The sequence below is a fragment of the Schistocerca piceifrons genome, chromosome 1 (genome assembly GCF_021461385.2).
Source record: "Schistocerca piceifrons isolate TAMUIC-IGC-003096 chromosome 1, iqSchPice1.1, whole genome shotgun sequence".
Lineage (NCBI taxonomy): Eukaryota > Metazoa > Arthropoda > Insecta > Orthoptera > Acrididae > Schistocerca > Schistocerca piceifrons.
This window is the reverse complement of record NC_060138.1, coordinates 660,269,819-660,290,335: the sequence shown is the minus strand read 5'-3', so window position 1 is coordinate 660,290,335 and position 20,517 is coordinate 660,269,819. Positions and strand designations below refer to the sequence as shown.

Genomic DNA, 20,517 nt, shown 5'->3' with positions numbered 1-20,517 from the left:
TTTAATCATCCAACAATAAACTGGAAAAATCACAGATTTTTAAGTGGTGGACATGATAAGACATCCTGTGAAACTTTACTAAATGCCTTCTCTGAAAACTACATAGAACAATTAGTTATGAACCCAATTCATGATGAAAATATACTGGACCTTATGGCAACAAATAGACCTGACCTCTTTGAGGATGTCCACATCGAACCTGGTATCAGTGACCATGACAGAGTTGTTGGCAATAATAATTAGCAAAATACAAAGGGCAACAAAACCAAGCAGAAAGATATAAATGTTCAGTAATCTAGACAAAAAATCAGTAGTGTCATATCTCAATGAAGAACTTGAAACTTTCAACACGGGGCATGAGCAAGTACAGGCAATATGGCTCAAGTTTAAAAAACTAATTGACTTTACATTCGATAGATATGTACCAAGGAGAACAGTTCATAATGGGGTGACACTCCATGGCATACAGTAATTGTAAACAAACTTCTAAACAAATAGAGATTACTGCATAATAGGTGTAAAACAAAGTATAGGGCTACGGACAGAGAGATGCTGAATGAAACGTGATTAGCTGTCAAGAGAGCAACACATGATGCCTTCAATGACTACCATAGCAGAATACTGTAAATTGATCTTTCACAAAACCCAGTCTCTTGCAAATGAGACAGGAACTGAGATTGAGGGTAGCAAAGTAAAAGCTGAAATGCTTATCTCCATTTTTAAATGTTCCTTCACAAAGGAAAGTCCAGGAAATTGTCGCAATTTAATCCTTGTACCACTGAAGTGATAAATGAAGTAAGTATTAGTGTCAGTGGTGTTGAGAAACAGCTGAAATCATTAAATCTGAACAAAGCTCCAGGGCCCGATGGAATCCCTGTCAGATTCTATACAGAATTTGTGCCTGAGTTAGCCTCTCTTCTAACTATAATCCTTCGTAGATCACTCGAACAAAAAACTGTGCCCAGTTCTTGGAAAAAATCATGTCACACCAGTCTACAAAAATGGTAGTAGAAGTGATACACAAAACAACCGTCCAATATCCTTAACATCGATTTGTTTTACAATCTTAGAACATATTCTGCACTCAAACATAATGAGGCATTTTGAATAGAATAACTTCCTCAATGGCAACCAGCATGGATTCTGAAAACATCAATCATGTGAAAATCAACTCACTCTTTTCTCACATGACGTACTGAATGCTTTGGAACAAGGCAGCGGGACAGACACAGTGTTTCTTTATTTCCAAAAAGAATCTGACTCAGTCAACACCTTTGGTTATTGTTAAAAGTATAATCATATGGGGTATCAAGTGAAATTTGCAACTGGATTGAGGACTTTTTGGAAGCGAAGATGCATCATGTGTTCTTGGATGGAGAGTCATCTTCAGATGTACAACTAACTTCAGGTATGCCCCAGGGAAGTATGTTGGGACACCTGCTGTTCATGTCGTATGTTAATGACCTTGCAGGCAATATTAAGAGTAACCTCAGACCTTTTGCAGATGATGCAGTTATCCATAATGGAGTACTACCCGAAAGAAGCCGCATAAATATTCAGTCAATTCTTGATAAGGTTTCAAAGTGGTGCAAAGATTGGCAACTTGCTTTAAGTGTTCAGTAATGTAAAATTGTGCACTCCACACAATGAAAAAAATGTAGTATCCTATGACAATAATACCAATGAGTCAATGGTGGAATCATCCAACTCATACAAATACCTTGTATAACACTTTGTAGGGAGTATGAAATGGAAGGTCAGTAGGCTCAGTCATGGGTAAAGCAGGTGGTAGACTTATGTTTATAGTTAGAATACTGCGGAAGTGCAATCAGTCCACAAAGGAGATTGCTTACAAATCACTCATGGGACCAGTTCTAGAATACTTCTGAAGAGTGGGGACCTGTACCAAAGAGGACTAACAGGGGTTATTGAAAGTATACCGAGAAAGGCAGCACAAATAGTCACAGGTTTGTTTGAGCCATGGGGGATTGTTACAGAGATACTGAACCAGCAGACTCTTGAGGACAGAGGCAAACTATCCCAAGAAAGTCTATTAACAAAGTTTCGTGAACCAGCTTTAACTGATCACTCCAGGAATATAATACAACTCTTACATATCACTCATTAGGGATCATGGGGGATAAGATTAAAATAATTACAGCACACACAGACGCATTCAGACAATCATTCTTCGTGTTCTCCTTATGTGACTGGAACGGGAAGAAACCCTAAGAACTGATACAATGGGATGTACCCCATGCCTTGCACTTCACAGTGGTTTGCAGAGTATAGGTGTAGATGTAGATATAGTCATTATTTGCTATAAACCTACATTATCCCTATTTCATTTTGCGTTCATAATCCTTTACTCACCCAACCAGAAGTCCTGTTGTTCCTACCACCACACCACATTTAATTTCTACCTATCACATTATCTTTTTAAATCCTGATTAAGGGATCTAACATTCCACACCCACAAACCTACTTTCCCCCCCCCTAGATGACAACATCCTCCAGAGTAGTCCCTGTATGGAGATCTGAATGGATGATTGTTTTACCTCCAGAATACTGTTCTTAAGATGATTTCATCATTATTAAGCTGTTCAGTAAAGCTACACACATTTGGGAAAAATAAGCTGCAGTTTCTCTTTGTTTTCAGTCCTTTACAATACCAACATAATAAAGCCATGTTTTGCTAATTCTGAGCCAGTTCATTCTATCATTCTGACTGGTGCCTCTGCAACCACTGGAAAGGCTGTTGCCCCTCTTCAGGAACCATATGTTAGGCTAGCCTCTACAAAGATACCCCTTCAATGTGGTTATATCTTAGGTTAAGGCTGGCTATATCATTGAGGCATACAGGCCACCTCACCATGGCATGGTCCATACAATTTATTTTCTTTTGCAGGTCTGATGTACAAACAAAACTTAAGCACACTTTTTTCTCTATGAATGTGTTTACAATTGACATGGTATAAGCTTTCTAGTCCACTAACACAATCCATCCATCTGGCTCAAATGTAGTAATGCTGTCTTCATGTCTTGGACTCATACCGACAACATCCCTTCATTATCTTTATTCCACAGTCTTCCAACTCAATGAACACTGCTGTTGCCGTCTTGAAAAATAGGGGTATCAATGTCCCACTGTGAGGTGACTGACTCCAAATGCTCATTGTATGCAGTTCTCAGTGCAATATTCTTTCACTAAAAGATGGGAATGGACCTTCATTCACTGCCTGCAGCAGTTCCTGTTGTATGTGTGGATCTGGAAGCGATTTTAATTCACAAGCTACGAAACGTGTGTCTGGTCCCTCTCAGTCAGGATGTTTTTCCGGCCACAGTTCTGATATCATGTTCCATCACCACATGTGTTACGCTACTGCTTGTAAGCACATTGAATAATCTACCATGAAACACCAGTAAATCTAGCAACTTCACACACTGTATGGCAAGGACATGGCCAAACACAATTATCCCTTTTTGCCAATCTGTCATGTCCTTACATTTACTCATGTTTATGAACAATGTCCGCTTGAAACATAAATGTCTCATTAATCACCACTGTCTTATACTCACAGAGGCAATGTGTGTGGCTGAGCACGTGACTCGATTTCTGTGCCATCTACAAAGACTTAACGATTCATCTGTGCAATGCACACTGAGGTAACCAGTTTTTTGTCTGGTGAGCTTATAACATTATTGGTCTTCCAGTTATCACAAATGTTACAATATATTCCTTAGTGTGAAATCATTTCACATCTTTTATCATACAGATTGTCTCTCTCTTTTGTGTCCCACAAACTTAACTCCTGTGAGCCACAGTAACGGTAAGTGTTCTTCCAATACATGCTATAGTTCCCAAGAAACCCTGGCTTTAAGTGAGTTCATCTCTTGTCTTATCTAGCCTTTTTCTTCTAAACATTCATTTCTTATTACATTCTCTCTTCTTGGAGACTCCAAAGCTACCTGTTTCCCCTTGATCTTTATTTATTAATTATTGATATTATGCCCTTGAGTCACATTCTCTTGCAATAGATATCCTTTTCCTCCCTTTGAAAACTCTCACCCCTTTTCCCACCACTTCTTGTATATACTTCACTCTGCACCATGCCTTTCTTATTTACACCCTGTCTATAAAAAAAAAAAGTTTAATATGGTTATGAGCGTGATGCAGATGAGGGTGAGCCTTAACAGCTAATGATAATGGTGACATTTGTCCTAACGACAATTTTACTCTGTGTGAGGCTGGGGGACACAGACAGCCTGGTGTTGATTGGCATGAGTTGATTCCATCACATAAACAACGAAGTGTTTGAATGAGCAAAAATTATGAAAAAAAAAAAAAAAACTGTGGCATTTCACCAGTGATACTGAATGATGTAACAGTAATCACACTGATGGAAAAAGTATCACAACATCAAACATTAATTAATGTAGAGTAACAAAATTTTCGTAATACATTTTTCTAGGTAATATACACTAAAGCGCCAAGTAAACTGGTATAGGCATGCGTATTCAAATAGAGAAATATGTAAACAGGCAGAATACAGCACTGCAGTTGGCAATGCCTTTACAAGACAACAAGCATCTGGCATAGTTGTTAGATCAGTTACTGCTGCTAAAATTGCAGATTATCAAGATTTAAGTGAGTTTGAATGTGGTGTTATAGCCGGTGCATGAGCAATGGTGCACAGTATTTCTGAGGTAGCAATGAAGTGGAGATTTTCCTTTATGACCGTTTTGAGAGTGTACTGTAAACATTAGGAATTCGGTAAAACATCAAATCTCTGACATTTCTGTGCCTGGAAAAAGATCCTGCAAGAATGGGACTGACAACGACTGAAGAGAATCATTCAACATGACAGAAATGCAACCCTTCTGCAAATTGTTGCATATTTCAATGTGGGGCCATCAATAAATGTCAGCATGAGAACCATTCAACAAAACATCATGGGCTTTCGGAGCCGAAGGCCCACTCGTGTACCCTTGATGAATGCATGACACAAAGCTTTACACCTCGCCTAGGCCTATCGACACAAACATTGGACTGTTGATGACTGGAAAAATGCTGCCTGGTGGACAAGTCTCATTTCAAACTGTATCAACCGGATGGACATGTACAGGTATGGAGACAACCTCATGAATCCATGGACCCTTAATGTCAACAGGGGATGGTTCAAGCTGGTTGAGGCTCTGTAATGGTGTGCAGTGTGTGCAATTGGAGTGATATGGGATCCCTGATAGGTCTAGATATGACTCTATTAGGTGACATATTCATAAGCATCCTATCTGATCACCTGCATCCATTCATGTCCACTGTGCATTCCCATGGACTTGGGCAATTCCAGCAGGACAATGCAACACACCATATGTCCAGAATTGCTACAGAGTGGCTCCAGGAACACTACTCTGAGTTTAGACATTTCCCCTGGCCACCAAACTCTCAAGACGTAAACATTATTGAGCATACCTGGGATGTCTTGCAACGTAAGATCTCCACCCCCTCGTATTCTTATGGATTTACGGACAGCCATGTAGGATTAATGGTGTCAATTCCCTCCAGCACTACTTCAGACATTAGTCGAGTCCATGCCACGTTGTGTCATGGCACTTCCGTGTGCTCATGGGACCCTACATGATATTAGGCAGGTGTACCAGTTTCTTTGGCTCTTCAGTTTATTCAAGTGGTTAACACTGTAAGAACACAGTTTAATGTAAGCATGAGATACACCATTGCATGTGTGAAATGCTGGTCCATTAATAACTGGTGTAACCACCAGAATGTTGAATGCAAGTTTGCAAACATGCATGCATTCCGTTGCACAAGTGTCAGATGTCAAATTGTGGGATGGAGGTCCATGCCTATTGCACTTGGTCTGTCAATATAGGAATATGGACCTTGCCGTTGGTGGGGATGCTTGCGTGCCTCAGCGATACAGATGGCCGTACCGTAGGTGCAACCACAACGGAGGGGTATCTGTTGAGAGGCCAGACAAACGTGTGGTTCCTGAAGAGGGGCAGCAGCCTTTTCAGTAGTTGCAGGGGCAACAGTCTGGATGATTGATTGATCTGGCCTTGTAACATTAACCAAAACGGCCTTGCTGTGTTGGTACTGTGAACGGCTGAAAGCAAGGGGAAACTACAGCCGTAATTTTTCCCGAGGACATACAGCTTTACTGTATGATTAAATGATGATGGCGTCCTCTTGGGTAAAATATTCCGGAGGTAAAATAGTCCCCCATTCGGATCTCCGGGCGGGGACTACTCAAGAGGACGTCGTTATCAGGAGAAAGAAAACTGGCGTTCTACGGATCGGAGCGTGGAATGTCAGATCCCTTAATCGGGCAGGTAGGTTAGAAAATTTAAAAAGGGAAATGGATAGGTTAAAGTTAGATATAGTGGGAATTAGTGACGTTCGGTGGAAGGAGGAACAAGACTTTTGGTCAGGTGATTACAGGGTTATAAATACAAAATCAAATAGGGGTAATGCAGGAGTAGGTTTAATAATGAATAAAAAAATAGGAGTGCAGGTAAGCTACTACAAACAGCATAGTGAACGCATTATTGTGGCCAAGATAGACACAAAGCCCATGCCTACTACAGTAGTACAAGTTTATATGCCAACTAGCTCTGCAGATGATGAAGAAATTGATGAAATGTATGACGAGATAAAAGAAATTATTCAGGTAGTGAAGGGATACGAAAATTTAATAGTCTTGGGCGACTGGAATTCGTCAGTAGGAAAAGGGAGAGAAGGAAACATAGTAGGTGAATATGGATTGGGGGGAAGAAATGAAAGAGGAAGCCGCCTTGTAGAATTTTGCACTGAGCATAACTTAATCATAGCTAACACTTGGTTCAAGAATCATAAAAGAAGGTTGTATACCTGGAAGAATCCTGGAGATACTAAAAGGTATCAGATAGATTATATAATGGTAAGACACAGATTTAGGAACCAGGTTTTAAATTGTAAGACATTTCCAGGGGCAGATGTGGACTCTGACCACAATCTATTGGTTATGAACTGCAGATTGAAACTGAAGAAACTGCAAAAAGGTGGGAATTTAAGGAGATGGGACCTGGATAAACTGAAAGAACCAGAGGCTGTAGAGAGGTTGAGGGACAGCATAAGGGAACAATTGACAGGAATGGGGGAAAGAAATACAGTAGAAGAAGAATGGGTAGCTCTGAGGGATGAAGTAGTGAAGGCAGCAGAGGATCAAGTAGGTAAAAAGACGAGGGCTAGTAGAAATCCTTGGGTAACAGAAGAAATATTGAATTTAATTGATGCAAGGAGAAAATATAAAAATGCAGTAAGTGAAACAGGCAAAAAGGAATACAAACGTCTCAAAAATGAGATCGACAGGAAGTGCAAAATGGCTAAGCAGGGATGGCTAGAGGACAAATGTAAGGATGTAGAGGCTTGTCTCACCAGGGGTAAGATAGATACTGCCTACAGGAAAATTAAAGAGACCTTCGGAGAAAAGAGAACCACTTGTATGAATATCAAGAGCTCAGATGGAAACCCAGTTCTAAGCAAAGAAGGGAAAGCAGAAAGGTGGAAGGAGTATATAGAGGGTTTATACAAGGGCTATGTACTCGAGGACAATATTTTGGAAATGGAAGAGGATGTAGATGAAGACGAAATGGGAGATAAGATACTGCGTGAAGAGTTTGACAGAGCACTGAAAGACCTGAGTCGAAACAAGGCCCCGGGAATAGACAACATTCCATTAGAACTACTGATGTCCTTGGGAGAGCCAGTCATGACAAAACTCTACCATCTGGTGAGCAAGATGTATCAGACAGGCGAAATACCCTCAGACTTCAAGAAGAATATAATAATTCCAATCCCAAAGAAAGCAGGTGTTGACAGATGTGAAAATTACCGAACTATCAGTTTAATAAGTCACAGCTGCAAAATACTAACGCAAATTCTTTACAGACGAATGGAAAAACTGGTAGAAGCGGACCTCGGGGAAGATCAGTTTGGATTCCGTAGAAATGTTGGAACACGTGAGGCAATACTAACCTTACGACTTATCTTAGAAGAAAGATTAAGAAAAGGCAAACCTACGTTTCTAGCATTTGTAGACTTAGAGAAAGCTTTTGACAATGTTAACTGGAATACTCTCTTTCAAATTCTGAAGGTGGCAGGGGTAAAATACAGGGAGCAAAAGGCTATTTACAATTTGTACAGAAACCAGATGGCAGTTATAAGAGTCGAGGGGCATGAAAGGGAAGCAGTGGTTGGGAAAGGAGTGAGACAGGATTGTAGCCTGTCCCCAATGTTATTCAATCTGTATATTGAGCAAGCAGTAAAGGAAACAAAAGAAAAATTCGGAGTAGGTATTAAAATTCATGGAGAAGAAGTAAAAACTTTGAGGTTCGCCGATGACATTGTAATTCTGTCAGAGACAGCAAAGGACTTGGAAGAGCAGTTGAACGGAATGAACAGTGTCTTGAAAGAAGGATATAAGATGAACATCAACAAAAGCAAAACAAGGATAATGGAATGTAGTCAAATTAAATCGGGTGATGCTGAGGGAATTAGATTAGGAAATGAGACACTTAAAGTAGTAAAGGAGTTTTGCTATTTAGGGAGTAAAATAACAGATGATGGTCGAAGTAGAGAGGATATAAAATGTAGACTGGCAATGGCAAGGAAATCGTTTCTGAAGAAGAGAAATTTGTTAACATCGAGTATAGATTTAAGTGTCAGGAAGTCGTTTCTGAAAGTATTTGTATGGAGTGTAGCCATGTATGGAAGTGAAACATGGACGATAACTAGTTTGGACAAGAAGAGAATAGAAGCTTTTGAAATGTGGTGCTACAGAAGAATGCTGAGGATAAGGTGGGTAGATCACGTAACTAATGAGGAGGTATTGAATAGGATTGGGGAGAAGAGAAGTTTGTGGCACAACTTGACTAGAAGAAGGGATCGGTTGGTAGGACATGTTTTGAGGCATCAAGGGATCACAAATTTAGCATTGGAGGGCAGCGTGGAGGGTAAAAATCGTAGAGGGAGACCAAGAGATGAATAAACTAAGCAGATTCAGAAGGATGTAGGTTGCAGTAGGTACTGGGAGATGAAGAAGCTTGCACAGGATACAGTAGCATGGAGAGCTGCATCAAACCAGTCTCAGGACTGAAGACCACAACAACAACAACAACAATGCTGTCTGTGAATGATACTGGAGTTATCATCTGATTATGCCCCATATGTGATTGACTGGAGACAGATCTGCTGATTGAGCAGGCCAAGGCAACATGTGGTCATTCTGTAGAGCACGTTGTGCTACAATAGCGGTACGTGGGCAAGTGTTATCCTGTTGGAAAACACCACCCCCAATGCTGCCCACGAATAGCAGCACAACAAGGCAAATCACCAGACTGATGTACAAATCTGCAAGTCACGGTAAGAGTGCCCCTACTGTCATACAAAATCATACCCCGACCATAAATCCAGCTGTATGTCCAGCATGCAGATTGACTGGTAGCAGGCCCTCAAATGCCCTCCTCCTAATCAACACACACCCATAACTGGCACTGAGGCAGAACCAGCTTACTTCTGAAAACCCTTCCACAGCTAGCAGCACTTAAGTCGCACATCAATCAGTCTCCAGCACCAACTTTGCCTCCACTCAACTTTCAACAGTGTTTCAATTATTACAATCATTATATAACTGCAGCTTGGCTGCACAAGTTTTTTGTATGAATAAAGATGCTGAATATTCACTTTTTCAAGTGGTAAATGTGAAGAGAATCACTCTGACATTCTACACAGCCTTGAATATGTCTCTCACAGCAGGATACAAAAGCTAAGCAGAAAAAACTGCCTTAAGATGATGGTTAAAATCCAAAAAATAATACACAACCACATAAGCCCTGTCCTACCCTCACCATGGTCCTGCATGCTCCCAAAGGCAGCAATAGTATCCTCCCCCCCCCCCCCCCCCACACACACACACACACACACACACACACACTCTTCTTCGGTACACACACTACCCATCCCCTCCCAGGATGCTGCTTGCCTCACATGTAGTTGCACTTGGGCATTAGTGCCTGCAAAAGACAGTGACCAATTGTGTGTGATTTGTGAATATGTGTGAGCGTTCTTCATCTGTTGAAGGACATAGTCTAAAATGAATATTCTAGAATTTTCTTTCACTTTCTCTTCCACTATTTGCACTTTCAATTAGCTAACAGTTTACTACCTAAAGATAAAAAATTGTGATGTTTTTGAAAACATTCTAGGTACAATCTGTCCATTAAATTCAACTAATGCAATTCTGCCTCACAAGAGATTTAAAACTTTTAAATATCTCTGTATAGTTCAAAGCATTTTCCATAAATTGTAAATGTACTCTGCATAATAACTTTGTTGCGACACATGTATCTGATTTAAATTTTTTGTACCTGCACAGGTGTTATAATGATGGTAAACCACCTTGCTGGCACAAATGCCATTATTCTAACCAACAATGGGTGCTCGACCAGGTAGCTGAACACCGGAAGAGGGAAAACACAACTTGTAAACCAATGTACACAGAGCAGTGTGTCCACACAATGTGTAGAAGAAATACAATCAGCATGAATGATCAAATCAGCTAGAATGCAGAACCCAGGACACAATGAAATGCTGAAGCCAGATCCGCAATGATTGATCCCAGCATAAGAATGGATTGGCCTGGTCTATAACCACTGCAGGTAAACATCTGTATAACTGGGTCTGTGCTCTGTGTGCTGTTTGTGATAGCTGCCTGTAGTACTCCTCTATGAGGCCCATGCCAGCTCATTTGTGTCAATATGTATGCCCACTGGTAGGGATTCTAAATCCCTCCACCCTGAAAAGGGGTTTCAGGGCTGAAAATGGCCTGATTTCTGTCGAAAACTTCATCACAAACCCAGAGCTGAGGCATAAGATTTCCCAGCAGTGGGTCTACCACTGAGTAGGCAATGTCCACACATAGCCAAGATGTGAAGGCTGGCAGAAAGCTGTTCTGTCTACAATGGTGCGGGTGACAACTCATCCACAGGCAAGTCGGGAAAGGAGCGTGCAGTTTTCAAGTCCATGTCTCAGCCACTGGGAGCCACAGGAGCATTTGCCGCTGGCACCCTAGTCTGCGGACAAAATTAGGACGGTGGCATGTGCAGTATGGATGGGCGCAGTGAGGACGAGAACATGGTGTGCATGCTGCTGCAGTTGGGAGGCTGCAACCAAGGAAATTCTGTGACCAACCCTGTCACCCAGATGGAGCAGAGACAGTGGCCTCACATGTCCAATGGGACACAGACACAACTGATTTGAATGATGGGTCACCTGCTCCTTGCCAACATCCATCACAAATGAAGGCAGACCTTTATGGCCCACCACTACACCTGGAAGCCATACTTGCTTCCAGCTGAAAGACAGGGCCAAAATGGAGCCCTGCAAGGAAAATGTATTGCGCTGCAATGTTCCAGGGCGTACAACTCAGGGTGTAACAAATCCACACAAATCCATGAAGCCCAGTGGCTCACACCCATGCAAACATTCTGCCAGCCTGCACTCATTAATCGGCTGTACCACATCCATGGCCAGAAAGCCAGACAGTGCATCATCGTGGCATGAGTCAAACAGACTTCATCATTTGGGGCTTGAAAGTTCAATGAACTCTTCGACCTCTAAGTAAGAACCCAGGTGAAACTGAGTGGTAGTTAGATCCTGGATACCATTGAAAATGCGAAAATCTGTGACATAACATCCTATGCTAAAATCTTGTTGCATGTATTCCAGTCGCTCTCTTCCTCTATAGTTTTTACTCTCTGGAACTCTGTATAGTACCATGGAAGTAATTCCCTGACATTGTAAAACCTGTCCTATAATCCTGTCCCTTCTTTTTGTCTGTTTTTCCCACATTGTCTAAATGACAGAACCATTTTAACTACCATATCATTTAGATGATACAATGTGGCTGTGAATCCATACATGAAGAAATTATGGTTTTCCAATTGTTCCCTTCTTCGCTGATTCTTTGGTGAACGTCCTTATTCCTTAACTTATCAGTCCACCTTATTTCAAACATTTTTCTGTAGTACCACATCTCAAATTCTTCAGTTCTCTTCTGTTTCTGTTTTACCACAGACCATGGTTCACCTCCATACAATTTATTTCTTCCTAAAATTAAGGCCTATGTTTGATACTAACACATATCTTTTGGCCAGGAACACCCTCTTTGTCTGTGCTAGTCTGCTTTTTATGTCATCCTTGCTTCATCTGTCATTGGTTATTTTGCTTCCAAGGCAGCAGAATTCCTTAACTTCATCTACTTTGTGATCATCAGTTTTGATGTGAAGATTCTTGCTATTCTCATTCCTGCTACTTCTCATTACTATTGTCTCTCAGTCCATATTTCGGGACTCATTAGCATGTTATTTCCATTCAGCAGATTCTGTAACAATTCTTCACCATCACTGAAGCAGCAATGTCAACAGCAAATCTTATCACTGATATCCTTTCACCCTGAATTTTAATCCCACTCTTGAACCATTCTTTTATTTCCATCATTGCTGCTTATAGCACAGACTGAACAGGAGGAGTAGAAAGACTGCATCCCTGTTTTATATCCTTTCTAATCTGAGAACTTCTTTCTTGCTCTTCCAGTCTCATTGTTCCCTCTTGGGTCTTGTACATATTTTATATTACCTGTCATGCCCTATACCTTACTCCTATTTTCCTCAGAATTCTGAACAAGTTGCACCATTTTAGACTGTTGAACACTTTTTCCAGTTCAACAAAGCTTATGACATGTCTGGATTTTTCTTCACTCTTATTTCCATTATCAAGTGCAACATCAGAATTGGCTCTCCTAAAGCCAAACATCTTACAGATCCTCAATTTTCTTTTTCATTTTTCTGTATATTATTGTTGTCAGCAATGTGGATGCACAAGCTGTTAAGCTAACTGTGCAATAGTGCTTGCACTTAACTTCTCATGCTAGCTTCAGAACTTTGTGGATGATATTTTTCCAAAAGTCTGATGGTATGTTGTCTGTTTCATAAATTCTGCATTCTGCCTACATACAGGAAATTGGACAACACATCCACCATCCACCAATAACAACCACATGCTTCCCAGAAAAGTAGTCTGCAAAGCTACCATGTGCCAAGAGTGCTCTGGTACTGAACAAGGGGAAAACTGACATGGTGCAGTCTGGTTCTGCACACAGACTGCACAATCCCACACAAAACGTTCAGTGTTATGATCGATTGCTGGCCAGTAAACACGACACCATGCCAGAGCCAACACATGGGACATACCTGAGTGCATTACATACAGCAGTTGGAATATGAGAGGACAGAGTGCTGGAAGGATGATAAGTCAACAGCTTTGCTCCACTGTGGCAAGCTTGAGGACACACTGGACAATGTTGAGTTGACCTCATAGTAAGTAAAATGTATACCACTCTGAATCCACTCCCTATGAGGAAACTTGAGCCATCCCTGATGGCTGAGATGATTTTTCAGAAAAGTGGGTAGGTGGGCACGGCAGCTGCATCCTCTTGCACGGTCAACAGAAAAATCAGCAATGTCTGCTGCAAGGTATCATCCAAGGCAAAAACAAGAGTCTCTTGTGATCGAACTCTGAATCTGGTCCTTCCAGCAACCACGATAGTGCATCTGCATTGGCTTTCAGGGCAGTGGACTGTAATGAATGTCATAGCAATAATTATTGAGAAAAAGTGCCCACATCTGCAATCAATGGTTAATCCTATCCAGTAGCTTAGAATGAGGTCTGACAAACAAAACAAGTGGTTTGTTGTCAGGAATGAGAAGAAACTTAGCTCCACACAAAAAAAAAGTTAAACTTTGTAATGTCAAAAATGATACACAGGGCACCCTTTTTCACCTACAAATAATTAGTTTGCCCCCCTGACAACTTCACCAATAACTCCTCCAGACATGGAATGGAATACTAACCCATGACACAGTGTGTGCTGGTTGCTTGGCTAAAATCGTTGCAAAGGTACACAATGCCATATGGCTTCTGAATCACCAATAAAGCAGTGGTCCATTGACTAGATGAAATAGGAAAGATGATGATGAGTTCCTGTCAATGCTGCAACTTGGCTTTGAACTCATCACACATGGAAAATGGAATGGGGCAGCAATGAATACATTTATGTATTGCTGATGGCTTAAGAGAGAAACACGGGTCTCAAATTTTCTGCATGACCAAAGGTATTCTAAAACTGTTGGCTGAATTTCCATAGTCAAGGGTAAAAATCTTGAAAGGGGACTGATTGGGACACTAAATGGACTTTTGTCAACTATCTAGAATCCAAAAACAGGAAATCCATCTAGCACAAAAATATTTTGCACCAATGGTAAATTTACCAATAACAATGAAAGTTGCCATCCCACATTCTTATAAAGTGCTGAGATGAAGTACTGTCTCACAGTGAAATACATTGTTTACTATAAAACGCTACTTGAAAATGTGGTTGCTGGAACACAGGGCAGCCCAGGAGCCTGTACATGTGTAAGTTAATTAGGCTAACCACTGCCCTCATGTTGGCTTGAAATGCAATCGGTCGCCTAACCACAGTAGTAGAATACAGTGGGACAAGGCTCATGGGGCATCAGGGACAGCTTCTGAGTCTTGGGAAAATACTGGGTCTCTGACGACCATCATGCGACTCGCCGACTATCACAAACTGATACCAAATGGTCTATCTCTTGGCATATCTCACACATTAGACAGGCAATCCTGTCTAATGTGCACAGAATGACAATTGGGGCAGGACCACTGACTTTCCCATTGAGTGGAAACAGATTAGGAAGGGGAGAGATGCTGAGAGCCCGAAAACATTGCAAGCAGTGACCCTGACTCTTCGACTCACTTGCACTATCAAGTTCACCACCAGGTGAAGACAGGCAGTGCTGTGACATCATCCCACTCAAATAATTAATGGTGTCATCACATGATGGATCAGCAGAGGGAATATCACTGGGCCAACCTGATGGGACAGTTAATTCTGTTTACCATGCATATCTAACCTTGCTATCTGCCATATGTCTGAAAGTACATCATTTGCCACTGCCGTTAACTTAATGTGTTTCAGCAATTTTGGCAACTTTGGATAAAGAAGGGTCAGAGAGGCTAATACCTCAAGTCTGGATCTCAAGGTCAGGTTCTAATCAGACGATGACATTTCTAATCATTGAGTCTGGATATCAATGTCAGGTTCTAATTAGACGATGACATTTATAATCATTGAGTCTGCATGTCAGGTAGCTCAATGGGGACACTGAAACTAACACTTACACAAGAGACCTTGCAAATTGGCAACTAAGCCACAGATGACTGATTGGGGCACTTGCAGTGCTTGTCAAACTGCAATGTACTGCCACCACATGTGTTTGATGTCCAAAATGCTGTGTGAGTAACTGACAGAGCTCCTCAAAGTTAAGTTTCTCAGAGTAGCTACAGGGCTTCAAATTAAGCACAATTTTGTACAACTCCATACTTCTGGACAATAACAAGGTGACCTTACATGGCAGTGCAGCAGGGACTAGTACAGGCAATTCTTCCACCTTCCAGTAGACTCCTCAAAAACAGTGAACAGTGTTGGGCGCAGTGGGGGAGGAAGCTTCTCTGCAGGTGCCTGGTTTGCCATTAGTACAGTATTGGGAATGCATCAGTTCCACATTCTGTCTGAGCAGCTGAGAGCCACAACTGTTGCTGTCAGCATTGCATAAATGTAGGAACCATGGTGGCTAATGTAGGAACCATGGTGGCTACAATTTAACACTATGAGGGTGAAAAAAGTATCACACATGTACGGATGTCCTCTGTCACTGCTTTTTTATCTGCATAGGCATGACAATCTCACTAAATTGTCCAGTTGGCACAAATGTCACTAATATAGTTGATGGTGGGTACTTGACTGGGAAACCAGGGAGTCGAACAATGAGAGATAGAAAACATATTGTATGGGTCAATCCTTGGGGGAACAGAGAGTTCAAACATCATAAAGAGACTGGCACAGAGTAAGAACAAATGCAACCAGCACGAATGATCAAAGCAAAAAGCACACGGAACCAAGAGCACAGTGCAGTGCTGAAGCTAGGACCATGTTGGTTGATCTCAGCATGAGAACTGACTGGCCCAGTCTAGTGCGTTCAGCAAGTAAACACTTGGGTTAGTGGGTCTGTCCATACTATACTCCACATGTACCATCTGCGATATCTTCCTACAGTATGCCATGAGACCTTCACCAGCTCATCTATGGCCATAGATATGATCACTGGTGGGGGTACTCAGATATTCATATACTTTTGCTTTTCCTCAAAGCAATCCCATTTTCAGAATACACAAATAATGGGCACTTATTTGCAATGGAGAGCTATCAGCACAGTATTTATCTACAGAGGTGTGAAGAAATTGCCTATAAACTAATAATTAATTTGGTGTATAGATTCAGTCTCAGCAGGTTTCATCTTTCTATGACATGTCCTTAATAATTATAATTTATACTAGATCAATACCCAAACCCTGGTTACCTGTTCTTTGTAAGCAATAGCTTAACATATTAGGCAATTAAGCAATCTCAACAACTCTCCCCACCTGACTTAAACCTTCATTGTCAATGATTTTCCTATTATTATGTCAAAACCTACAAAAATAGTTCTCCATTCTGAAATATGACCACTGATTAATATGCTACAAATCTTCATTGATCACAACATGATTAACACAGTGGAGTTAATCATTTCTGAGCACTACTTTACTGAAATCATTCCACATAATTTCATTTTCATAGATTTCATCCCAATTCACCTCAGTGAAAATCATTATCTTCATATTCATAAAAAACAGTCTGGCATGACATGCATTAAGCCATACAAGCAAATCATCTCTGATGGCAAAAAACATACTGTTTTTAGATGTCTGGCTGACAAATACAGCCACTACTTTCCTTTTACTTGTGCCCCTACTTCCTGAGCTGAGATTATTGTTCATGTTGTCCACCAGTTTAATCAGTCTTTCACTGGTTTCTTTAATTGATATTCCATTAGCCAATATTCAGTAAATCTTCACATCAATATAGTCACAGTTCTCCAAGCAACTAATCATTTTCCCTTTCTATGCCACTTTATTCAGCTTCTGTAACTTCTTTTAAATCCATCTCCAGTCAATGTATCTTCACCAATAGCCTTGATTCTGCCAGCAAATGAATTTTTCCTTACAGTTGTTCATTATTACCATCTTCTTTATTATTTTAACCCTGGTGCTTTCCTGTTTCTTATGCTTGTCTAGTCCATACCTATGAACATCGTATTCCCCCCTCCCTTTTCCCCAAAGAACCCACAGTGCTGATGACATCAGTACTTTAAATTTGACCAATTAAATTTTTATTTTGTTTAATTTCAATTTACATTTCTAGTAATAAAGATTGTCTTTTATTTATACATGTTCATTCAAAATGGCAACTCTAATTTTCCAGTTTTTTGTTTAGATGTTATATTCAGATGAAATCATATACTTACGTGACTGTTATGAAAGAAGTGCCTTCCAATCAAAGCGCATATTATTTGAATGTGTAACAGGTGGTATTGGTGGTTCATCTAGTTCCCATTTTCCAGAGCTGACCTCACGAACTGTAGCTGTACTACAATATGGTATCTTCTGTATCAAACGAGTCATATCAGCACGATTTCTAGGTGCACATCCTGTCAGCTGACGGGAACAGACATCAAGTGTTGCTGCATGTCCTACTAGCAAAACATTTCCTCCTACAAAAATCAGAAAAACATAATACAATAATTTCTATAATGAAGATACAATGATTACATTTTAAAGCTATAAGTTGTTTCATACATACCAACATCAGCAGTGCTTTTCACGATACTTTGTGCTACATAAAAACTTCTCATATAAAACTGTTCAACACTCTCTTGTCGGTCATGCAGTTCCTCTACACGTATAAGTGGCTTATAGTTTGCACATATATTAAAACCTGCTGCTTGTAATTCCTCGATAGTCATCCAGTCAGGAAGAGAATCGGGATACCATGCTAACCACTCAAAGAGACCAGGTTCAATTGCTATAGGCAATTTATCTTCTTGTCCAAGCCCTGCACAGGAGAGTTACTAATACATATATATTCCAACACATCAGCTAAATTATTAAACTAAATCTTACAACATCCATTCATTAGTAGATACTAAAAATACAGTATATTTAGGAATATACAAATATTTGGTATCAAATAATGAAAGTGATGGAACTGTTGAGTGTACTGTGAAATGAAAAGCTAGTAATGTAAGTCACAAAATGAGTCATATCACTGTAACATATTTGAAACAGTAATGCTATAACTCCATGTTAGTACTGATCCGATACCTACACCTTGGCGAGGGCTGGTTTGAGAACACTTTTCGACATAAATGATTCCTCATTTAGTGCCCCCTACCCCCTTTTCCCTTACACACTTTCAGCCACATCAATTTCCGCTACTTTGATACACACTAGAACTTGCACTTGTGCACCCATGGTGTCCCTCTCATCATGGTGGCCCAAGCAGAGGCCTGTGTTGCTATCCTCAATTCAACACATTCTGAACAGCTTGAACTGTACAACCCGTAGCGAGGTGGGTTCCCCCAGGGTTAGGGTTTGGGTGCGCCCCCCCTCCCCCCCCCCCCCCCCCCATTATTCTTCCCCAACTTATCCTTCTCTCCTCCCCACAGAAGCCACTATTAGTTCTGAAACCTAGGATTGTGTGTCACTTACGCTTCTGTGTGTGTGTCTATCGGCAGTACTACAAATTTCACCTGCTGAAGGTAAGTACTATCACATCAGGTATCTTAGGTGTAAACATTTAGCCTAGAAAAAGGAAGGAGTAAGAGTGACAATTTGCCATCTAGCTGAATCAGTTACACAGTGAACTGCAAACTGGCATGATATATTTGTGCTTTTAATAACCCAACAGAGAAGGGGGAGGATTAAACCAACACCACGAAGAAGGTTAAGTTCATGTCCCAATCCTACAGACCACTGACTGCTGACCATTGACAATATCACAAGAAAATGTTGAGCACATAAAAAAATTAATGTGCCTTGCTGAAAGTGTTACTTGCTGCTTTGATCATCTTACTATATTAGCAAATATTTTTATGCTGCCAGGTGAGCACAAATGAGCACTAGTCATGCAATTAACAGAATTTCAGCAACATTTTATTGCGAATGACTGGTTCTTTTGAAGATCTGCTTAGCATAATGGGTCTGAGGTGTCAGCTGTGTATCAGCAGCGAAGCAGTGGCCCAAGAATGGTGTACATAATCCTCAATGACAGCAGGACACAAAATCACACCTGGAATGTCACATCAGAGGAGCAGCCAGTGCTGATAGCCCAGACACTGCAGCACAAATTAGGATCATATTGCATTTACAATATGTTATATGATCAACAGGGACTACTATGCAGCAAGCTGAGCTACAAGTGTGGGCACTCTGCAACAGTTTACCCTCTCACCGCTTGTCACCAAGTAACCTGCCTCCAATCATTTAGTGAATGATGTCATTTAGTGAACGATGTCATTTAGTGAACGATGTCATTTAGTGAACGATGTCATTTAGTGAACGATGTCATTTAGTGAACGATGTAACTGGAGTGAAGAATGGTGTAAAGTTGTGTTTAGTAATAAGAACAGAGTCTGCCCTGGCAATACTGATAGGCACTTCCAAATGCAGTAGTGTCTACAGTACAAACTACTACAAGCAGGCCTACATCAGGTAATGACATGCAGGACAAACTCCAGACTTCAGGATGTGGACAGTTCTTGCAATGAGTGGTGGTGTTTGAAAGAATATGGAAAAACTGCAGAATAGACACAGATCATCTTGCAGCCTATTTGTAACCATTCCTATATCAGAGCCATATATTTTTCTGGCAGGAAAAGTTGGCATACAAACTCAATGTGTTCTCCAAGATGTGAGTCATTCTTTGGTTCACACCGTCATTAGATGTATCACAATGAGCACCTGTGCAATGTGATGGAATGACATGTGATCCAGTCTGCATTGCCCAGTTGCAACAGCAGGTGGAAGTGGTAAAAAAGGTGAAATGCTGCATTACTCTTGTAACATTAAGCTTTTTTCCATGGAGGGGATTTTGTTGCTGTGAAACTGCCTGCTACACAAAGCAAGGGTTATAAAGAGCCAATTAAATTCAGATGTGTTTGGATATGACCACATATTCACATAAATTTCCAAATTATTAATCAAATATTCAAAGAAATATAAGTTATTTTGAAACAGAATTTATAAAAAAATTTTGCTATAAAAACAATCAAACTAATTAATTTATTTTATAGAAGTTCCTGTAATTGTGAAAAGAATGTTGGATAGTCTATATAAAGGAAAGCTATTAGCTTACATAAGTTATTGGGAGCTTGAAAATCCCCAGGATCCTTACACACATCCTGCCACAAAATTGTCCAGAAACTACTAACTACAGTGAAGTT

The 20,517-nt window shown here is 40.6% G+C and overlaps 1 protein-coding gene across 1 annotated transcript in view; it reads right to left on the bottom strand.

Moving 5' to 3' along the window:
• LOC124763951 (protein UBASH3A homolog) overlaps nt 1-20,517 on the bottom strand; it is a 260,599-nt gene that overhangs the window by 7,600 nt on the left and 232,482 nt on the right. Inside the window, 2 exon segments of the mRNA XM_047249130.1 lie at nt 17,542-17,787; nt 17,877-18,128. Coding sequence (XP_047105086.1) covers nt 17,549-17,787; nt 17,877-18,128 — 491 coding nt within the window. The 3' untranslated portion in view covers nt 17,542-17,548.